General features: G+C 37.1%; 1 protein-coding gene across 1 annotated transcript in view; it reads left to right on the forward strand.

Annotated features, from left to right (window-relative positions):
• The first annotated feature begins 877 nt into the window (after window positions 1-877).
• Window positions 878-22856, forward strand: part of dchs2 (dachsous cadherin-related 2) — a 52659-nt gene continuing 30680 nt past the window's right edge. The window contains exons 1-6 of the mRNA XM_039694036.2: window positions 878-2846; window positions 6776-6967; window positions 7053-7284; window positions 16053-16289; window positions 20726-21754; window positions 22137-22324. Coding sequence (XP_039549970.2) covers window positions 1113-2846; window positions 6776-6967; window positions 7053-7284; window positions 16053-16289; window positions 20726-21754; window positions 22137-22324 — 3612 coding nt within the window. The 5' untranslated portion in view covers window positions 878-1112. The remainder of the gene's footprint in view (window positions 2847-6775; window positions 6968-7052; window positions 7285-16052; window positions 16290-20725; window positions 21755-22136; window positions 22325-22856) is intronic.

Consider the following 22856-nt stretch of genomic DNA (forward strand, 5'->3'; position numbering starts at 1 on the left):
ATCAGTAAATAGTTCATAGGTTCACATAAATAAATGTTAATTTCTAAAACCATGGCACACTTACAGTATCTCCAGAGTTTAATATAGGTTGGAAAGAAATCTGTGATCTCCATATACTAAATACCTTGCTTTTCTATTTTAATATAATAACATTTTATTAAAGCTATAGAGGTGTATAACATCTGACATGTCTATCAGACTAAACACCTTAATAAATGATAAAGGGGTTGCACATCTTGCATCTTTTGACATCTTTTGTTGACATCTCTTGTCTATCACTCCCTCCACCACACCACTTGGGGCTCTATAGGCCCACCACACCCTGCCTAAAAGGAATCTGGGTTAGCTCACACAAATGTAATCAAATGTAAGGCTTTTAAGATCTTAAGATTTTAATCCTTAACAGTCACTGTACCTTAGTTCTATGATTTTTCCTATAACATCTAAAAAAGGTTTAAATTAATTTGCCTAAAATATTTTGGATGATTCAATAAGGCATCATACGAAAATGAACCATGGTTTTATTATAGTAAAAGTAAAAGTGTAGTAACCATGTTTATTTTGGCGGATTGATTAACATATAACAGTTTTACAACAAATGCAATTGTTAAATGATGATCATGTAGCAAAACCATGGATAATTTGTGGTTTGCATCAAATTGCATGGTTAATTTTCTAATATAATATAATATAATATAATATAATATAATATAATATAATATAATATAATAATATTATTATTATAATATGATAATCAGGGAATTATAAAAATATAAATTGCAGCCAGGAGGTCGATCTTTTACACCTGCTTCAAGATACTGCGCGTCACGTGACAGGGAGAGTATTCAGGCGCGCGTGCGGCTCGACATAAGACACTTCATGCTGATCTTCTTTTCATGTGCCGCGTTCAGCTCTACCTCACCGGGAGAAGGTGATTCTATATTGAACCTACACATACACACAGCGGAATAGTGACGGTTGGGACGACAAGGAGGAAGATTCGCCCATGAAGAAGAGCGGTTTGGAGAGTGAACTTCAGCCCAAAGCTGTAGTGCGAAGACGTTATTTCCTCGTTATAATGAATGTAACCTATAGCCTTCTGATGTTTTGACATGAAGATGGTGTTTTACGTAAGGACTCTACTCTTGTTTCTCTTATTATTTTGTGAGGACGGTTGCGCACAGGTGTTCAATCTCAGTCTCTCCATAGAGGAAGGTTTACCTGCAAAAACTATCGTCGGCGATTTAAGTGTTGGACTACCGACGCAAACCCACATTTCTGGATTCTTTATATCTGAGAGCAAAGATTCAGATGTGTTCAGAGACTTTGAGATCGATGGAGACTCCGGGATCATCTCCACAGCCGTGGTGTTGGATCGAGAGCGCACAGATAAGTACGAGTTCGCGGCCGCCGCTTTAACAGGAGAGGTTATTAAAGTAAGCATCGAGGTGAAGGACGTGAACGATCATTCCCCCGAATTCCCTGTAAAAAGAATCCATTTGAATGTGTCTGAATTAAGCCCACCAGGAAGTCGTTTTGAGTTGGAAGGAGCTCAGGACCAGGATAAGGGTGATTATGGCACTCAGGGCTACAGAATTACAGATGGAGACATGAGGAAACTTTTTAAAGTGGAGATCCGCAGTAGTGGAGGTGCTATGTCAAATTTAGACCTTATTCTGCAAGCAAGATTAGATAGAGAAACTACAGACTTCTACAATTTCACAATTGAGGCATTTGATGGTGGTGTACCATCCAAAATAGGCCAATTACAAGTACATGTTACTGTACTTGATGAAAATGACAACCAGCCTGTGTTCAATCAGTCAGAGTATCATGCTGTCTTATTGGAAAGCACCCAATTGTTAGCACCAGTCTGCCAGGTATTTGCCACAGACCCAGATCTTGGCAGCAATGGTCGAGTCACCTATGAGATAAACCGCCGTCAAAGTGATCCAAATGAGTTTTTCATTATTGATATTTCCTCAGGTATCATTAGTGTAAATAAGCTTTTGGACTATGAAAACCAGTCATTTTTTGAGCTCATTGTGACAGCATGGGATTCTGGGATTCAACCTGAATCCTCCAACACATTTGTAAGTATTAAAATACTAGATGTCAATGACAACCACCCAAATATTAGCATCCTATTCCTAAATGAGGCCGGAGCACCTGAAGTATCCGAAGGAGCAAGACCCGGAGACTATGTTGCCAGGATTGCAGTCTCAGATCCAGATTTAGGAGATATCAATAAGATTAATGTACTTCTCCAAAGTGAGGATGGGATGTTCTCCCTCAAATCCACTGATGATTTTCTTTACGTCCTCTGTGTGGATGGCCCACTGGACCGAGAGTTAAAGGACTTGTATAAGCTCACTGTGACTGCCACAGATTCCGGCTCTCCTCCTCTGAGCAGTGAGATAACATTTCAGGTTCAGATAACAGATTTGAATGACAATCCACCCGTTTTTGATCAAAACATCTATGACGAGAGCATTTCTGAGGATGTGCTTGAGGGAACAGCTCTTCTCCAAGTCAAGGCTATGGACAGAGATCTAGGAGGGGATTCTGGAATCACCTACTCTATTGTACAATCAGAGAAGGAGCATCTGTTTAACATAGATCCAACATCAGGTCTCATTACTACTGCTGCAGGCCTAGACCACGAGCGAGAGAAGGAACTGAGGTTCTTAGTGGTGGCTTCCGATGGTGGTTCTCCTTCCCTGTCCTCCACGGCCACTGTGACCATCCACGTGGTGGATGTCAATGACAATAAACCTATATTCCAACAACAGTTCTATAATGTAACCGTCAACGAGCACACAGCTGTTGGGACATGCATCCTACAGGTATTTATGATTATGCTCCTTTTCAAGAAATTGTTCTGCAGCCAGTTTGATGATGGTGATAAAAGAATGCCACTATTATTTGTAAGAAGAATAAAACATTTAAATAAGTATTAGTTACCCCAGTTAACCCAGAAATAGAAAAAAAAATCTGTCATGATTTGCTCACCCTCGTGTTGTTCCAAACCTGCATGACTTGCTTTTTTTCTACACAAAATTAGATATTTTGTTGAGCGTTGCGACCAAACTGTAACCATTGACCATTATTTTGTTACAAACCAGAAGCTGAAATGAATAAGACATGAAAAATAATAGTGGCATATTATTATCACCATCAATTTTGTTTTAATTTTTGGGTGAACAATTACAAACAAGCAAGAATAAAAAATTAAAACAGGTGCAATCAAAAAGAAGTTGATGAATGAAGCTGTTGCTCAACAAATTAATCATTGTAGGGATCAGAATGTCAGAAACCCAGTTACTATCACAACAACACACACACACACACACACACACACACACACACACACACACACTCACTCTCAAAACAGAGACAGTACTAAGACTTTTTGTCGAGACAAAGAAAATAGTGTTGCAAAATTGCCACAACACACTGCACACTGTTTTGGCTCTTTGTGTGTGTAGCCTGGCACAATTGTACATTGTATGACTAATGAAATCATGTTTGTAGTTTAAAATTGTTATAGAAACACCTACCCTACTATTTAAAAGTCTGGGGTTGGTAAGTAAAGTAGAAATAAAGGAGAAGAAGTAAAAATAAAGACATTTACAATGTTACAAAAGATTTCTATTTCTAGTTCTTAAACACTTTCTATTCATCAAAGAATAGAAAAAAAAAAATTCACAGTTCCCCAAACTTTAAATCAAATGACACTGAAGACATAAAATTATATATATATATATATATATATATATAGTACTAATATTTTACAATAATGATTTTTAACGATACTTGATCAAATAATGCTGCCTAGTGAGCATAAGATAATTCTTTCAAAAACATTTTAAAAATAATACAGATATTAAATTTATGTACCTTGTGTTCCGGGCATGCTACGTCAAGCTCCTTTTATTCATTTTAATAAATATTTATAAGAATCTTAAACATTTTAATTAAAGACTATTTTGTGGTCTCTCTCCAGGCACCCACATTGATTATATGCATCAAAACATTCAGAACAAATAGTTTTTCTTGACAATGGATTTACTGCACTGTGCAAAAGTTTTATGCACTATAAAATTGCTGTAGAGTGAGAATGTTCAAAAACAATAGGATACATTGAATATTTTTTTTTGTTATCAGCGAACTTTATAAACCAAATCATATCAATATTTGGCGTGACCACCATTTGCCTTTAAATTAGCACAAATTCTAGATTTTTTGCACAGTTTAACCTTGTGCATTCTTATGGACATTTTTGTCGTTTTCAGTTTTTTTTTTGGATCACTTTGCCTATGTTAATGCTAAGTGCATCATATTTGTCACAGATTGGAATTTTACTATTTCATTTATTTAAAAAATAAATTTTGCACTAGGTACACAAAATGCTCCCTCTCAGCGCCTTTTGTACAAAAATATCCTCATTAAAACCCATTAAAACAGCAGCTTTTTTTTTCCCCAGGGCCATTTAACTATAAAATGATGCCATTCCGTTGGCAAGGCTTCAAAATTGACATTTTACATTTTTTTTAATCAGATGGTGCCATTTTTTCAGAATTATGGCTTTGATTTTCTAGCCGTTTTATAGTTCAACTGGTTTTATAAAATATACATTTTATATAAAATAATGTTCATAAATAATTTTCATAAACTTAAACCTATATAACTTTTTTTGGATATACTTCTATTTTTTAATTTATTTATTTATTTTTTAACTTCAGCAATAATCTGCCAAGGGTCTTCTTTAAAATGAGACCAAAAGTCTGTGCCCCAAGCTTCAAATTTTATGACAATTTTTTGACTCGGACATTTTTGTCCTCTATGTACCTATGTGTAACTTTTTTTTAATTATGCACAAGGGTTAAGGAAGTTTGCATCCTAGAGAAGTTTCAGCAGTTCTGTAGATTTAGACTTTAGTCTCAATTGCTTCTGTCTCTTCATGTAATCCCAGACTGACTCTGCAATGTTAAGATCAGGGCTCTGTGGATACTGTACCATCTGTTGTAGGACTCAATGTCATTACAAAATTCTCTGGATAATTACAATATTTGCAAAAGAAATGTAGACTCTTTTGTATTTCCTACTACATGCTGAAGCAGAATATATAAATATCCATTTAAAGACAAATGTTTTTGTGTAAGATTTAATACACAGTATAATGTGAGGAAAATGTCATACTTGATAGGTATTTACTTTGGTCATAATTTTAGAGAATATATTTTTTGATATCTCTTTTTGATCATAGCCGCTATCAGTTTTACGTGCAGAGAGTGTTTGTAATTTATGATCTCAGACAGTTGCTTTTAGACTTTGACCAGAAGTCCCAGTCCTTCCACCCACCACTGAGATCATAAATGCTATAATATCTCTTTTATGACAGAAAGGCTGAGAATGAGATCATGAGGTACTGCTAAAGATAGGACAGAACTCATACCCTAATGATTCAGCAACAGACAATTTGTGGGTGAAAACCCAATGATTTATACAAGTAACATTTTATGCTATGTGTAATCATGTTATAGCAAACTTGACCCCTTGAAAATGGCTTGACAAGAACACCTTTTATGTTGATGCAATAAAAATAGCCATTTCATTTAAAAAATAATTATGTCACAAAACTTGAGTATGGTATTACGGAGAAGGACAGTAAGTCTTTGTAGGCAACCCGGTCTCATCCCAAGACGTCATATAACTGATGTTTTGGGACGTCTTTTGACCATACGTCAATATTCGCCTTTTTAGGGCCCCCTTAAACGTCGGTAGATGAGGTTATGGGATCCTAACTCTACCCCAGACCTAAACCTAACCCTAAACCTAACCCGTCACCTAACTGACGTTAAAGGTAAAGCGTCAGTTGTATGACGGCCCGGGATCGCCATCTACCGACGTTTAAGGGGGCCCTAAAAAGGCGGAAATTTACGTATGGTCAGAAGACGTCCCAAGACGACTTTATATGACTTTTTGGGATGAGACTGAATTAGTGTAGGGCAGTCATCAATATTTGATATCAGATTTTCTGAAAGACAAATTGACCAGTCTGCTAAAACATTTCAGTTAACACACTGTAGTGATAACTATGTTATCAAAATCTAGAACACAAAGAATATAAACAAATGAGGTATAAAAAAGGAAGCATTTTAGCTTTTAAGCTTTAGATTCAATAAAATATGTTAAAATTGCCTATAATAATGTTGTATTAAGAGATAGGTGACTCTCCATCAAACCTGATCATATGAGGAAAAAAAAATATTTGGTGAATTTGTTGTGAGTTTGTATGAATATGTACAACCCATAAAGGTCCACCCCAACCCTAAGCAAAACTGCCAGACGCAAGCATACTGTATAAATATATTAGCGAGATCATATGAATTTACCAGTTCACAAAAACATAAAATTGCTATGAATAAAGCTGTTTGAAAAGATGCTTCTTCAATTAGTCTTGATGAAAACACAAAGCGCAGAGAGTCTTTCACCATGATGTCTTTCAATGGTATTACAATTCATCTGAAAGAGTGAAGCTGGAAGTGTTAATCTGAGACACCCTTTGCTGTGCCAACACCATAACCAAAGTTAATGAGATAAAGCTTGCCCGTATGGTCATTTTTGTGCTTCTAATACACAGGATTACAGGCTCCTACTGTAGTTTCAGAAAGAAGTTGCAGTTTATTTACAAACTGCTGCATTGTTACAGATGAACAATTAATTAACAGTTAATTGTAAAAATGAGAAATGTTTGTGAAATCTGGTCTAGGTTACTGCCATAGATGCTGATGATGCTGAGTTTGGATCAGTGCGATATTCTCTCTATGATGGCTACAGCAGCAAGGATGACCACCCTTTCTTTCACATCAACTCTGTTACTGGGGAAATCTGTGTGTCTCAAGATATTGATCATGAAGCTCACCTTGTGACTTTTGACTTGTTGATTAAAGCTGAAGATCAAGTGAGTTCAAATATGTTAATCCTGATTTTGTGTTATTTTATTTAAGAAGGTATTATTAATTATGTTTTTTTATTATTATTTATAGGATGGGCTCAGTTCGCAGACATTTGTTCACATTGATGTGGAGGATGTGAATGATAATGCTCCTGTTTTTAGTCCTGAGAATTACGTCACGAGTGTGAGCATCCATACTCAACCTGGCACTGAGCTCTTCAACATTTTTGCTTCTGACCGAGATTCTGGGAACAATGGAAAAATCACCTATGAGCTTCTGCCTGGAGATTCTACGTCTTTATTCACTGTGGACCAGTCAACAGGTAACATGCCCCAAATTAATATGTGTTTATCTATGACTGAAATCTGTGTTGCTTGCCACATTGTAGTTGTCTTATATAGTACACTAAACTACAATGTTCACCTAAGAGAGTATTTTATTTTAAATAAAATACAAAGCCAAAAAGGATTAAAGGTGCAATACCTAAGATTTTTGCATTAAAATATACCAAAATCACAAGGCCAGTGTTATATATTTAGTTAAGATGATAACTTACAATATTCCAAACGTTTCAATCAATGTTTAAATCGCGAGAAAATTGAGATTTTAACCAAGGAAACGGGGCGTGAGAGCAGGGGTGAGCTGGGAGTCGCGAGTCAATCGCGTCATATCCGCTTACCTCGGTTTCCGCTCGTACTACGTGTAGTCCTGGACAAATGCGGTAGTTGTATTTGTGCGTTAGCGTCTATCAAGCAACAAACGTCAGCTTGTTTCGCACATTGGTAATGTAATGGAGCACAATTATTCTTCTCATTTATTCTCGGAATGTGAACTGTTGGCTGTAAAGGGGGTCACACACCGGACGAGAAGCGTCGCGCCACGTTTAGGACAACTCCACAGTAACGTTATCGAACACCAGACGCGCACTTTCTCATCAGTGTATGGCCAGCAATATTGTTATGTTTAATGACATGAAATGAAGATAATGTCTGTTCTATGTTATGATTGTACTGTACAATTAAATACAATCGTTGCTAAGTCTGCATTCTGAAAACTTTACCTTAGATCATCCGTTCACTGAATGAATTGAGAATCTCACCTGAAAAATCTAATAACATCAGCAATTGTCATTCAAGCAGCTGATTTCTGTAAATGAATGCAAAACTATGCATATTGAAGCATAGGGCGAAGTCAGGATCCATTAGCAACGTTTTGAGACAAAAATAATTAAAATTGTATATAAAACTGTGTAAATGGCGCTCTGTGGCGCAGCAGAATTTTGAACACGGTCCTGAGGTGTTGCTGGGCGCCGCGGACAGACGCCGAATGGCGCCGCCGGTATGTGTACACTTATAGATAATAATGTGTTCGAATTTTAAATATGTGGCGCGACGCGGCGCTGAGCTTCTCGTCCGGTGTGCGACCCCCTTAACGTTAATTTTGTGAAACTGTAGCTGTGGTTGAATACTTACACAACATGAAAAGATGTGTCAAATGTACATGATTTTTTATTTTTATAAAGTTACCAAAAAGGAGGACCAGCCACGTCAACTCCTTGCAAGAGACCTGCCCCTTCAAACCCTCTCCACCATAGCTTCGTCCAGTGACTCGTACAGTAACATCTGTGATAACTAATTTACTTAAACCTGACTTCTCTTGCGGTTACTTCAGTTTACGGAAAAACAAGCATGTAAACGCAACATTTATAGAAATCTAACTTTACCTCATCCATGACAACTAATTTTCGATTCCTGTCTAACTGATTTATCCACGGTGGAGTTGAAAACAACAGTTCCCATCATTCCGCGTTTCTCCACGTCGTCATCAAGCAAAGCCGTTGTTGTCGTTTTGAATGTAGTGCCCTCTAGCGGCATCTAAATCTTGGGTATTGTAGCTTTAAAATAATGAAAAAGTTTGTGTTGTCACTGTCACACAAGCCAAACATGAGCGATTTCATAGTCCATAGGACAACAAAGATAACTCAAATATTCTGTTTAGACATTATAGTGCATGCTTATCTCGACAGTCTGACCGAGAGCCTTCCATGGCAGATATAGTAATTCCTTTTGTCGCGTCCCAGTTGGAAGCCTGTGGATTTACACAGCAGCTTCCTAAATCCTTGCTTGGACATGGGTGCAAATGGAAAGCTATGTGAAGTGTTGAAGTGGACTGTCATACAATGAATGCCTACAGAAATCTGTGAGGCTTTATATGATGACTGATGTACTCAGTTATCTTATTAAAAAATGTTGCAGTTGTGACTTAGTAAAAACACAACATTTATTGGTGAAAAAATTTTTTTGCAAAGTGTTTCATTTTTAATCTGGCAAAAATATAATACAAATATACCGTGATATTCTGAGTAATTAAGTATAGTACAGTGAGACTGATATAGATATATAAACATTTACTTTTCCTTAAGTTATTTTAAGCATAACAATCAAAATAAGACATGTTAAATAAAAATCACAAGTCTAAATTTATTTGGTGAATATTGATAATTCTGCTTATTAAAGTTTAGCCAACATTTGTATGGCATCTATTACTATTACTGTCCTTGGCTTTTCGCACACATAAATAGCTACTGTTGAGCTGTGTTTGACGTGACGCATTACAGTAATGAGATTACACTGTAATGAAATAGGGGGTCTGCTCTTTCCCATTACAATCACAGTTCTGCCGTTAATGATGTTACATAGATGATTTTCTCTTTTTTCATTTGGTTTCCTTTAGCAGATAGCAGTTAAGATAATGCAACAGATGACACAGATGAAACATTATTTCTGTCCTAAGTGGGCTTACTCTTAAGTAGTGCTCTGAAGTCAATAATCCCTCTTTTACATCGCCTGCATGCTCTCACTCGCTTGGGGAAATCCATTCCTGCTGGACAAATGTTTTCATCATTGGTTTAGAGCTTTTTGACATGATATATATATATATATATATTGTAACACTTTACAATAAGGTTCATTAGTTAACATTAGTTAATTACTTTAGTTAACATGAAATAACAATGAACAATACTTCTTCAGCATTTATTAATCTTAGTTAATATTAAAGGGGTGGTTTACTGCTTTTTTCTTTGCATGATTGTGTTGGGGTGCAATATTACATGTATTCGTGTTTTTTCTTTTTTTAAAAAAGTCTTATTTTTCATAAATTTCAACTTTATTGTAAGCCACTTGTGCATGTGTGCTCCTGTCAAATGTACATAATGGTGTCGATACTACAGTATCGGTATGAGCTAGAATCAGACCCAGAAAGCGGCGATGAAGAGAGTCAAGCAGAACCTCCCCAAACACGGCTCTTACAAAACATTTCTGAATGCTAATTTGCCTATATTTTTTAGCTTTATACACGTTTGTTTTACACAATTGCATCGAACTGACTGGCTACCATACAAACAGTGTTGGCATTGGTTTACGTTCTCGAAAAAGTAACGTCATAAAGTATATACTGTACATGAAAAATACATTTACAAAATTAGTACATATACAAATTCAGGTCCAAAATGTTTTTACGCATTTGTCGTAGACACAAAATAGCATGTGCACTGGCATTTGATAAAACTAAAACATTACGTCTGAAATTATACATCCAAATACATTTAAAATTATTTAGCCTACTTAAAGGTTGTGGCCCAACAACTGCTGCTTTTGGTTTTAAAGTTGGAACTGCTTCATGTTTTAGTAACAGTTTCTTGTTGAATCCGGCATTGAATTCGTGGAGATTCTGGAAGCTGTCTTTCGTAAAATGTGCAGCACAGAGAGCTAAATTACGATTGTAATTTTCAGGAACATAATCAAACATAAATTGTATCCATTGTTGACAAACTACAACGTCCATGGGAAGCCTGAACACAGAAGACCTGCAGCTGGGTGAAAATAACCAACTTTCGATGAGTTCCAGAAATATTCTGAAAATATATTAAAAAAATATAATATTTTTGCATATTTCGGAGGGAGGGTTGATGCAAATGTATGGGTTAGTTACGTATAAAACCCGTTGTAGTCCCATTCGAGTTGTTTAAGGCATTACACTTCCTTATTTTTAAAAGACAATATGTCTGCTTACATTGAAATTCAGCGCTGCAACTTTGCAGATACTATTCATGCACCAACAGCAACATTACACACTATTGAAATGAAAAAAAGTGAAATCTTTAACTTCAACATTTACTATTTAGGGTATAAGAATGCCTTGACCATCCCGGGTGCAAATTCAAGGCAGGTTGGAGAAAACGAGAGGGCCTGAAGGTCTCTGACTCTTTTGAGGAATGAAATAGCTAAAAGAAAGATAGTCTTGAATGTCAGACATTTCTCTGAAACCGACTCTAGGGGCTCGAATGGAACCCCTGAAAGGCCTTCCAAAACTATTGCCTGGTCCCAAGCCAGCACCCTAGTGCGAGTTGCAGGCCTCAGCCTCAAGGTGCTACACTGGAAACATATGGGTAACAGGGAGTCTCAACTCAATGATGTACTACCCACTGGGGTGTGGAAAGCCACCACATAGACCTTTAAGGTGGATGGACATAAACCTGATGCAAAACGATCTTGCAGAAACTCAAGAACTGTACTAACTGAACAGTTAACTGGATCCCGCTGATGCTGGTGACACCAAGAAGTGAAAACTCTCCACTTTAGTGCATATAATTTCTTCGTAGCTGGAGCTCTGGAGCTTAGGATGGTCTTAGCAACCTCAAGGCCTGTTCACACCGGGACGAATTTCGCGCGCGTTATTCGTCGACGTTTAACGCTCGTGACTAAACAATGGGCGCCAATGTGAGTGTTCACACCGACGCGGAAAACGCCACGCGTAAAAGCGTCATTTTTAAAAAAACGCCTCGGGTTCGTTTTTTTGGTTTGACGCGCCGCGTCAAAACCTTTTCGACCAACGAGATCGGCGGGTTTGCTCACGTGTCTGGTACTTCTGAAGTTACAGTAAAACACAACTTGAGGGCGCTCAAACACAAAACGGTCTTGCCGAGCACACATACGGCGAAGAAGAGATAAGATACCTATGGGCAAGATGAATGTTGAGCTGCTGGTCTCGGAGCACAAAGAGCTATAAGATAATATTTATATTAGTATTTCTGTAATAATACTATAGTATAGGGTGACCAACAGTCCTGTTTTCCCGGGACATGTGTAAAACGGTCACTTTGTGCTTTATAGAAATCTGAGTTGAGATGAGAACTGCGCATAGTGTGCATAATGTCAGTTAGATTTTGACAAGTGAGGAGAGGAGAACCGCTCTGCCGACTCTTTGTATTCTTTCTTTTATTTTATTTTTCTATTGTGTCCAGATGTTTGTTTGTTTGTTTTCTCTCGCTCGATCACCGTGTATGAGGAGGACGAGTGTGACGTTTGAGTGGTTTTATTAAATGCGGGGAAATACGACAACTCTCGTCTCTCATGCATCTGTTCATCCGACAACTGCTATGTTTTTATCTCTGGGCAACATCTCAACTTTGCGTTACACATGTCCTGTTTCCACGTCCTGTCCTGACTGTTTTTAAGTGATGAAAATGTCCTGGTTTTCAAACAAAAACTGCTGGGAAAGATCAGTCCTACAGCAAAATATAGATGGGCAAACAAGGTGGACGAGGAAGAAAAACAAGATAAAGAGAATGAAAACTAAACATTTAAATAGATTTTGTTAGTTCGTTTTTGTAAGTTTGTGAGAGCTATTGTTTGTTACATTTGGAGGCATTTCTTTTAGTTATTTATTATTTAGGCCTATATATTTTTCTAATACAGAAGACATTATTTCTATCATTATTTCATTCGGTTTTTTTATATCTGTCATAATAAAACATTGAGACATGAATATGATCACCCTAGTATAGTATTCTATTATTATTTCTGTTTTACATTAAGCGCCATCTAATGTCAGGGAATGAATTTGCATGTTCACTTGGCTTATCGTCAGCGAAAAACGCTTGGGTGTGAACACAAAAAACGCGTTGAAAAACGCTGACGAATAACGCGCGCTGATATTCGTCCCGGTGTGTACGGGCCTTTAGTTGAGAGACCACTCTTTACGTTTGGGCCCCCTCAGAAGCCAAACCCATAGTTTCCAAATTTCTGGCCGGGGGTGAAGTATTGTGCCCCCTACCTGAGACAGAAGGTCTCTTCTGATCAGGATCTCAAAGGGAGGGCTGTTGAGGAGATGAAATAGGTCCGCAAACCAAATTCGACTCGGCCAGTTTGGTGCTACTAGCAGTAGACTTATTCTGTCCTGGCAGACTCTCTCCTGGGAGCAGAGCAAAAGGGGGAAATGCATACAGATGTAGCCTTGGCCAAAGGGGCTGGAGGAGTGGGGGAGAATCATAGTGGAATTGGAATTAATTATATTTGAATATATGTGCACCTGGGGACCAAAGAGACTTGAAGAATATGGTTTATTCCACAGTCTACTTACCTCACTATGTGGATCGGAAAAAAATGGAAGGGCCCAAGATGGAGATGATAATTTAGATGTTAAAAAGCGCTTGCTTGCTTTTAGGATGTGCACCTTTTCTCTCTGTTGGCCAATCAATGTGTAATTTATCTACAGCACAAGTTATCACCTACACAAGCTCCTCATATGCAGGGGAAAGAGATGCCGAATCCTCTTCCCTATTTATGATTGTGTCACATTCAGCAATGCCCAGTACATCTAACTCCTCGGAGCTAGAGCACTGAAGCATTGGGCTCTCTCCCAGGGCGGAAGAAGCCACAGGGTGGGCTTATGACACCGGCAAGAGAGCAATGGATCCCTCGGGTAAGGGAGGAGATAAGGCAGAGCCGTCTCCGACCCACCATGAGAACCATTTGTGAACCCCAGGAATGCGTTCTTCGTGCTGCCTCGGCAGCAGGGGGTCCTTCACCCTGAGGCTCGTGAGCCTGACCACCATCATCAAACATGGACAGGTGGGAGCGGAGCATGCGGAGCTAGAGACGCTCATAATGCTGACAGTCAGCCCCCTTGAAGGCTGACATAGCTCCACTCCCAAACAAACTACACAAAGTTCATTGTATCTCCACCCGTAAGGAAACGAGGGCAGGGAGAAGCACACAACTTGAATAGTTGTTTCACCACAATATAGATAGTGGATGAGAGACAACAATAAATATACAGACAGTTTGACAAAAGCTAGTGCCGGTTGCATCTTATATGCTTTTATTCTTTCCTGGTCATGACTTCACTCGTCTGTGCTGCTCGTTCTTTCCATTAGACGAGTTGACATTCGTGCTTCAGACATAATCACACGGAGGCGTTCCCAAGGCGTCGTTGACGCAGCACAAGTTCTTTCGAAAGGGAACTAATGAACCTTATTGTAAAGTGTTACCAATATATATCTATGTACCTCACTACTTAATTTAAAGACAGTAAATGTCGCGTGCCTACCTTTCTGCGCACTAGGAATTATATTTTCTCAGACAGAGCATACAGTGAATATGACATTCACTGGCAGGCATTAAATGTAAGACTTAAAGAATTAAATCAAGTGTGTTTGCTGAATGCAGATTCACTGTGACAAAAGTGTTTTACTGTTTGCCTTTGTTTCGAATATTAAACAAAACTGTTGAACAGTAAAGCATGTAGTGCTATATGAACTTCAAAAACAAACAGCTAAATAAAATGCTCACAAATTAATCTCTCTTGCTCTTGCTTGCGTGCATATGATTGCCCTTCTGTGTGCCAGTGGGGTTATTCATGCCTAAGGTTACCCTGGTTTAAATCAACAGATGCTAAGGATTTTAAGTTAGATCAAGGTGAATCCAATAGCAGGACCCCAACCATCTGTCTGTCAAAAGTTGAACTAGCCATGGACATATCCACCATATCACTATCAGTGATGGATGGATTTAAAGTTTGTTTAGTTTATTAAAAGAAGAGAGACTAAGATATGTTACAATTAAATCATCATGCCTTGTTCAACGACATTCTTAATGATCTTTCATTCAAAGAATTTACTTTGATTAGATACTAACCTTAACATAGTTTGTCATAGAATTAATCACTAAAGATTTTTCAGTAACACTTTAAAATATTGTTCCTTCATTAATTAATAACTACACAGGACCAAATGAGTAATGCACTATTGATATTCTAGTAACTACTATTAACTAGCAATAATTTCTGATTAACGAACTAGTAAGTAATAGGGCTCAGTCAAATTCACTATTAGCACTACTATTTCTCATACCTCACTGAAGACTACTAAGAACTACTATATACAGGTTCATACTATATAATGCATAATGTATAATATAAGGTAATGGTAACCCATTAGTAATGACTGAAGTATTACTACATCCTTCTAAACTAAAGGAACTACTTTCTAAAGTTAAAGGTTTGATAACTACCTAATATTGACTGAAGTCATTGTAAGCTTTTTGCAAGATTTTGGATAGTAATGACCCAAGTGTTACTACATCTTTCTAAGGGAACTACTAATTATTTGGATCAGTAGGCCTATTCTAAAGTGAAGATCATGGGAACCCACTAGTAATGACTAAAGTGTTACCAAATTGATCGGAAGGAATTACTATTCAAATTCTTACAAAAATCTCAAAACGTTACAATGACTTAAGTCAATATTAGGTAGTTATCATGCTTTTCCCTTTAGAATTTCCAAATAATTAGTACAAGTAGTTCCTTTAGAAGGATGTAGTAATACTTGATGCATTACTAGTGGGTTACCATTACCTTTTATTATAAATTATGCATTATTCATGTTAATTTTGAACCTGTTTATACCTGTTCTCTGGGAGGTATGAAAAAGTAGTATGTATAAAATACTAAATAGTGAACTACCACATTTAACTGAGCGCTATTACTTACTAATGTGTTAATCAGAGTTTTTAGTTAGTTAATAGTAGTTACTAGAATGTTATTCATTTGTTCCTGTGTAGTTATTCATTAATGTAGGAATAGTCTCTCTATGTAGTTCTATAGTGTTACTGGTTTTTCATTTGAGGTCCCTTAAATTTAAGTCTGTAATCTACGTATAGGCAAATATAAACGTTCTTTTCACTGCAATAATAAGACCTTATGAATGCGTCCTCTAAGATGTTAATGTAGGTTTTGTGTGCACTTCAGGTACTGTTTACCTGAGTTCTTCACTTTCCCAGCTGCGCAGCAGCAGCGTGAAGCTGTCTGTCTCTGCTCAGGATGGAGGAGGTATGTTTGCCGCTCATCCTGCTAACATCACCGTGAACATCTTACAGAGTGACCAGCCCCCTGCCCTTTTCCAGAAAGCCCACTACACCTTCTCCATCCCTGAGGATGCACCCATGGGCTCCACCGTTGGTTTGGTTCAGGCTGTTACCCCTGCCAGTGAGTTTTCTGTGTTTTTTCTCTGAAATGTTGGGGCTGTCGCAATGTTCTCTGTTCTCTGTTAACTAATGCTGTAAACAGATCTTGTTTATTGTTAGTTTTGTAAAAAAATAATAATAATAATAATAATTTAACTAATGTTTGTAATTTAACCTATTAATGTTAAGAAATGTATACTGATACAAGATAACATTAAAAAATGATTAACTAATGCTGTATACAGGCCTTGTTAATTGTTAATGTTAACATTAACAAATACTTTAATGTAACGAGTTAGTAAGCAACACACACGAACAAGGAACACTACGGTATTTAATAATAAATGCATGAGATCTTTTGATGAACACAGGAGTAAACAACACATTACTCACAGACAATAACTGACAATTGTTTAAACAGAACTGAGGGTGTAATAACACAGGGAACGTAATCAAGGATAAAATAGAACAGGTACAGAGCTAATTAACAACCAAGGTCTAACTAGGAACTCAGGCAGGTAAAACAGGAACAGAACACAGAGAAACCAAAACCAAAACAGGTTACACGTGACAATTAAAGTCCCACTGGTCAATAATTGTATGCCTTAAAACGCATCTTTGATCACCAAAATGATGTCTTTTTTCTTGTAAAAAAAATGTCTGCATGTTTACATGATTGGTTACAAGGTATTTTGTGATGTAAGAAACACTGGCAATTTCAAAAACGTGTTTTTGAGACTGTATTTGGATCATTGCCATTTTAAAGAGAAAATACTCGGTTTTGACGTGAATTTGCACACGTTTTTTCTTAATAATATAAAACACCACATATATAAACAACATTAAAAACTTGATTTCAACACAGTGGGACTTTAACTAATCTTAACAAATACCAGCTTTTTGTAAAGTGTTAACATATTTTGTTCTGTACAAGTAGATTAGAGAAAATAGACAAATGTATTGAACCGTGTGTAATTTATTTCAAGAAATGGGTGTTGATCACTTGAAATTATTTATTATTTGTTGAAAACTTGTTTTTTCCAGTATCAATAATCAATGATAAATATGAAATCCAGTTTGATGTCAACTAAGTCAAGTCAAGTCACATTTATTTATATAGGGCTTTTTACAATACAGATTGTTTCAGGAAAACAGGAAAATAATACAAAAAATGTTGTTGTTTTTTTTTAAGAAAATAGCATCACAGTCCAGCTTAAGTAAGTTCAGTGATGTTTTATTTTTTGTTTTTAAAAAAGTTATTAATTTAGTTAATTTGTACATATTTACACACAGTATATAGCCGCTCTGGAGAAAACCCTGATGTCATTGTGTTGCAGGAGTAAATCCTGATGTCAATGTCCCCAACTAAGCAAGCCAAGCCAATGGCAATGGCTATGTCGAGGTCTCAAAACACGTCTACCCTTTTGTTCACCTTTCCTTTCCACTAGTATTCCAGACTCTGTTACCCCAATGACTAATCCAGCTTGCGGGTGAGGGATTAGCTGATCAGTGGGTTAAATATCACTCTAGTTGACAGGGTTGTTAGATAATAAGATTTGCTGTACTTTGTTTCTTTTGGCTCTCTTAGTCTACAATCAAATGTTTTTAGCAAATTTGAAAAGCAAAGTTTAAACCAAAATTAAACCAAAATTTTCCAAACCAAAGAAAAGATAGAACCACTCAATATGGTCAAACGCCTTCTCCACATCCAAAGATAGCACTAGCCCATCTTTTCCCTTTAAATGCATAAATAGCATTTAAAAGGCGTCTAATATTATCAGGTGAATTCCTAACCCGGTATTAATCCTGTTTGGTTAATCCCAATCATTGTTGGCAGAATTTTTCAAGGTGCATTATTGCTAAAATTTTAGAACGCGATGTCCAGTCCACATTCATTAATGCAATTGGCCTGTAAGAAGAACATAAATTGGGACTTTTTCCTTTCTTTAATATAAGAGAGATATTAGCTATTCTATGGGTCTTTGGTAATTATATAACCTCAAACGAATAATTAAACATTAAGCAATGGCTCTACAACCAACTCCTTAAAGAAATTCTCTGCAAAACCCATCTGGCCTAGGTGATTTATCATTCTTTAGAGCTTTAATAGTATTAATAACCTCTTGTGTAGTAATAGGGCCAATCAGCTGTTATTTGGTTTTGCAGTAAGAGTCTACCAGTTTGAATCATAAAATGAAGCATAATGAGTATTGAATCACTCATTTTAAACACTGCATTCTTGATTTATTAAAGTGATTTGTGATTAGGTTTTGGTTAACACACATGCACACACAAACATTTAGCCTTCCACTTTAATAGTTGAACAGTAGACAGTCAATTGAGGTTAACGTTTAGATTAGCTGATTAACCCTCTCTTCAAGTTAAATTAAGGGCCAGAATTTCTGAGTTTCTGGGTTGGAGAGGGGGGCAGATCTCTTAATCTCTGGGGGCTTTGTTTAGTCCAGCTGTATCAACTGCCAAACAATAGGATAACTGCAATACTGTGTTCAATACATATGGCAGGGTTGAGTACGTCAGTATGTTCTAAATTTATAATCATTATATTATCACACAGTTTGTGTGAGTTTGATAAAGTTGTATACGACAATAAAAAGGTTAAACAATGGAAGAATTATTGAATGATGGCAAATTAACAAAAATCGGGAATGTCCATGATGATGAGGGGGGAAGAAGGGGACCCTATATAGCCAAACATGAACAAGATGATGAAGAGGAAAGTCTCATTAATTAATCCACAGTCACAAACATGTAACGCTACTAACACACACATAACGTTGATGATACCCGACAATGAACACTAACAGAATTGAACTTAAAGCTGCTGTCCATAACTTTTTTTAAGTTAAAAATAATCCAAAATAATTATAAAAAAAAAAAAACATATTCTGCCAGTGGTCAAAACTATCTGCTTGCCATAGCTAGATTCAAAACGGTTAGCTTGTAATAATGATTTTAATTTCAGTGGTACTGGTGGGTTTCCGCGGGAAATTCGAGCATGTCTTTGCATCATTACATCACACCCGTAAACACAAAGGCTAGCCGGCTATACTGCGCATGAGGAGATGTAAAGATGTATAGGCTTTTCTCGCAGGCTCGCAGCACTTCACATAATTAAACTTATGGCAAGATCCAAACAACAATCATCAGTGTCAACTGGAGATTCAGCAGTTATAAAACCCAAAAGACTTCGTACTTCGGTTTTAAGGTGTCTAGAGAAAGAGAAAGAAACCGTCTCATGCGAACACAAGGATTTAAACATCGGCGGGGCTTTTGAAAAGTGCGTTAACTCCGTGTTTTGAAGGGGTTCCTTTCTCGTTTTGCTATTATGGAGAATATGAATTCTGAACTACAGGTAACCATTAAACACATTAAATTTAACATTAGTCACGCAATGCTGATGTTGTTAACATGAACAATTTGAGAACAAAGTAGGCTATAATTTGCACGGTTGCTGTAAATCGCGTTGATTAAATCTAATGACGCTTATCATGTCGAATGCTTTTCCTCCTTAGTTGATCAGAACGAAATGGATGTTACTTACTTGTTCAGAAGACATTTTCCGGTGAATATTCTTATGTTGGTCAAACTTTCAAAAAATAAATCTGTGATTCTGTATGACAGTATCCACACAGCGCGGTGATTGACAGCAGCACTCACCTCAAAACACTGTGTTCTTCCGCGCTGTTTCATGGCAATTTACAACCCACGTAAAGATGATAATTCCGCGAAAAACTCCAATTGCAGATTTCGAACAGAGATGGCGACAAAGAGGAAAAGCTACGGACTGCAGCTTTAAGTACACGTGATAACGAGGCAATGCATGTATCATTCCTATTTTGCACCCACGCAAAGCTGAACTTGCGCTCCCTGGGCTGTGTTTCGGTGTAAACTGGTGCTATTTTATCCCTGGTGCTATTTTGCAGTTCCAAAAAACTATTGCGCCAATGACCAGAAAAAAAAAAAAAAAGTAGTCTAAAGTCAGTGGGTCCATGACGATGGGAAAAATAGGCATAAAGCTTACACATTTACCCAAATTATTATATGCACGTTTAACCGAAGCTAATTTGGGTGGGTTTGTCCCATTGTCGCTTCTCTTTTTTTTATGGCCCTGATGAGAACATCAATCTTCATTGCAACTTAAGTGAAATTACTGAACTTAAATATACAAGCTTGATAAAAAATGATAATTCTAGAAGAAAATTTCAAATGGCACTTAGAGGCTTTTGCATCTGAACTCTTCATATATATATATATATATATATACATATATAAATCTGTACAGCATAATATTTGTATGCTGTATTGAATGCTTTGGAATGGCATGTGAGAGAGTATATATTGCCAGAATTTTAATTTTTGGGTCAACTATGCCTTTAATTGTAAAAACTGAATATTATACTGATGACATTTTGCTGATTTTTGTCTTTCTAATTGCAGATTCAGTGGAGGTAGTCTCATACGTCATATCCTCAGGTGATCTGGACGGCCTTTTTTCAGTGGATGCCCAGACGGGCATCATCACCATTGCCCGACCCCTGGACCACGAGTCCCTCTCTTATGTCATTTTGACCATACAATTCCACACAGGAACCCATCCTATTTACAGCAGTGCTCAGGTCAATGTTACCATTATTGATGTCAATGACAACCCTCCTGTGTTCCATAAAACCACAGAACACATCACCATATCCCATAACACCCCTCCAGGAACAGCACTCTTCATTGCACATGCCCATGACAGTGACAGTGGCCTTAATGGCAGAATTCGCTATATGTTACGTCCTGAGAGCCCATTGTTTATTATTCATCCACATCTTGGGACTCTTATGCTGAACGGTGACCTTTCAAGAGAATCCAGCCAAAGGTATAAGCTCAGTGTTATAGCTGAGGATGAGGGTCATCCCTCACTGAACTCTACATTAGAGCTTGTGATAGAGATAGATTCATTAGGCTCTGTACAAGACACACTAGCCTTTGAAACTTTGGTTTACCAGGTGGAAATCGGAGAAAGTGCTCCAAAAGACACCAGAATGATTCAGGTACGTGCTCATGGAACCAGATCCCAGCATGAAGGGACTCCTGGAACAGAGCCCCCTGTCATCGCTTACTCTCTTAAACCCCTCTCTGGAGTCCTACCTTTCAGGATCCACACAGAGACTGGTTGGATGTTTGTATCTCAAAGTCTGGACTACGAAACTGAACCCGTTTATAGATTTTGTGTGTGTGCAAAGGCACATAATAGCAAAACAGAGGCCACAGCAACGGTGGTCGTCATGGTTCAAGATGAGAATGACAACAAGCCAGTGTTCAGTAGGGATGTGTACTTCTTCAGTGTGCAGGAGGGACCATCTCCTCATGGCTTGATTGGAACAGTAAAAGCTACAGACAGAGATTCGCTTAACAATGGAGTGTTATCCTACATCCTGCTGTCTGATGGAAAATACTTTCACATCAACACCAGAACAGGTCAGAATTACTGTCGAATTAGTGCTTTATTTCATTCAAACTGCTTTGTCAAAATAGCATTCCAGAAATTCATAAAGCAAACAAAATTGGTTGAGGCATTGAGTTCTGCTGATATTTTGTACACAGAATTAGCCAAAGCTTGAAAAGATGAAAATTGTTCCCTTTATTTTTTTCATTATTTTGTATTTTGAATAAAATTAAAACTTAAGCAGACTGAAATAAAAATAAAAATAAGTAATCATATAAAATAAAATAAAATTGTATCTATCTATTTATTTATTTATTTGTCTAAATTCTGAGAGAAAATTGTTTCCTTTAAATCTTAAACCTTTTTTCAGGATATCATTCTCACTCTGTCTTCTTTCTCTTTCTCTGGCTGTAGGAGAGATCATAAACCTGGTGGCTTTAGATCGTGAGGAGCAGGCCCAGCACGTTTTAAGGGTGATGGTCACAGATCAGGGTCAACCTCGTCTCAACACCACCACTATCGTTCGCATCCTTGTCACAGATGTCAATGATAACCCCCCACAGTTCACACACCTACCTGCGACTAAAGAGCTAAACGTACAGGTCATAATACTTTTTCTAGAAAACAAAATATACAAAATATAATTTTATAATAATAATAATAATAATAATAATAATAGATTTTATAATTTTATAAGTGAAGTTAAATGAACCTCTGGTTTATTATACATTTCATGTACATTGAAAATTTATGACAGGGGTTGGCAACCTTTTTGTCATGAAGTGACATTTTTAGGTTGTCTAGTTAATCACGGACCATTATCGCCCCCTCCCCCTTGAATAAATGCGCAGAAACATATTTTAAAAGTTCATGACGGAATAGTTAAAAACTGATCAAACATTACTTGATCGATCACAAACGTGCTTATTTGATTAGGAACACAGAAATTGTTCAGAACCTTAAATATAACTGAACCCATTTTCTTTTTTGTTATTTGTCAAAATCCTACAAGGTTGTTTGTTTCCAGGCTTAAATTAGACTTTGAATAACATATTTCCAAAGTGATTCTAAACCCACTATGCCTAAACGGAGTTTGCACATTGCCATTATTGTGATGTGTGTGGAATGTTTAAT

This window comes from Pimephales promelas, chromosome 6 (assembly GCF_988280905.1).
Source record: "Pimephales promelas chromosome 6, fPimPro1.hap1.1, whole genome shotgun sequence".
In the NCBI taxonomy this organism is placed as follows: domain Eukaryota; kingdom Metazoa; phylum Chordata; class Actinopteri; order Cypriniformes; family Leuciscidae; genus Pimephales; species Pimephales promelas.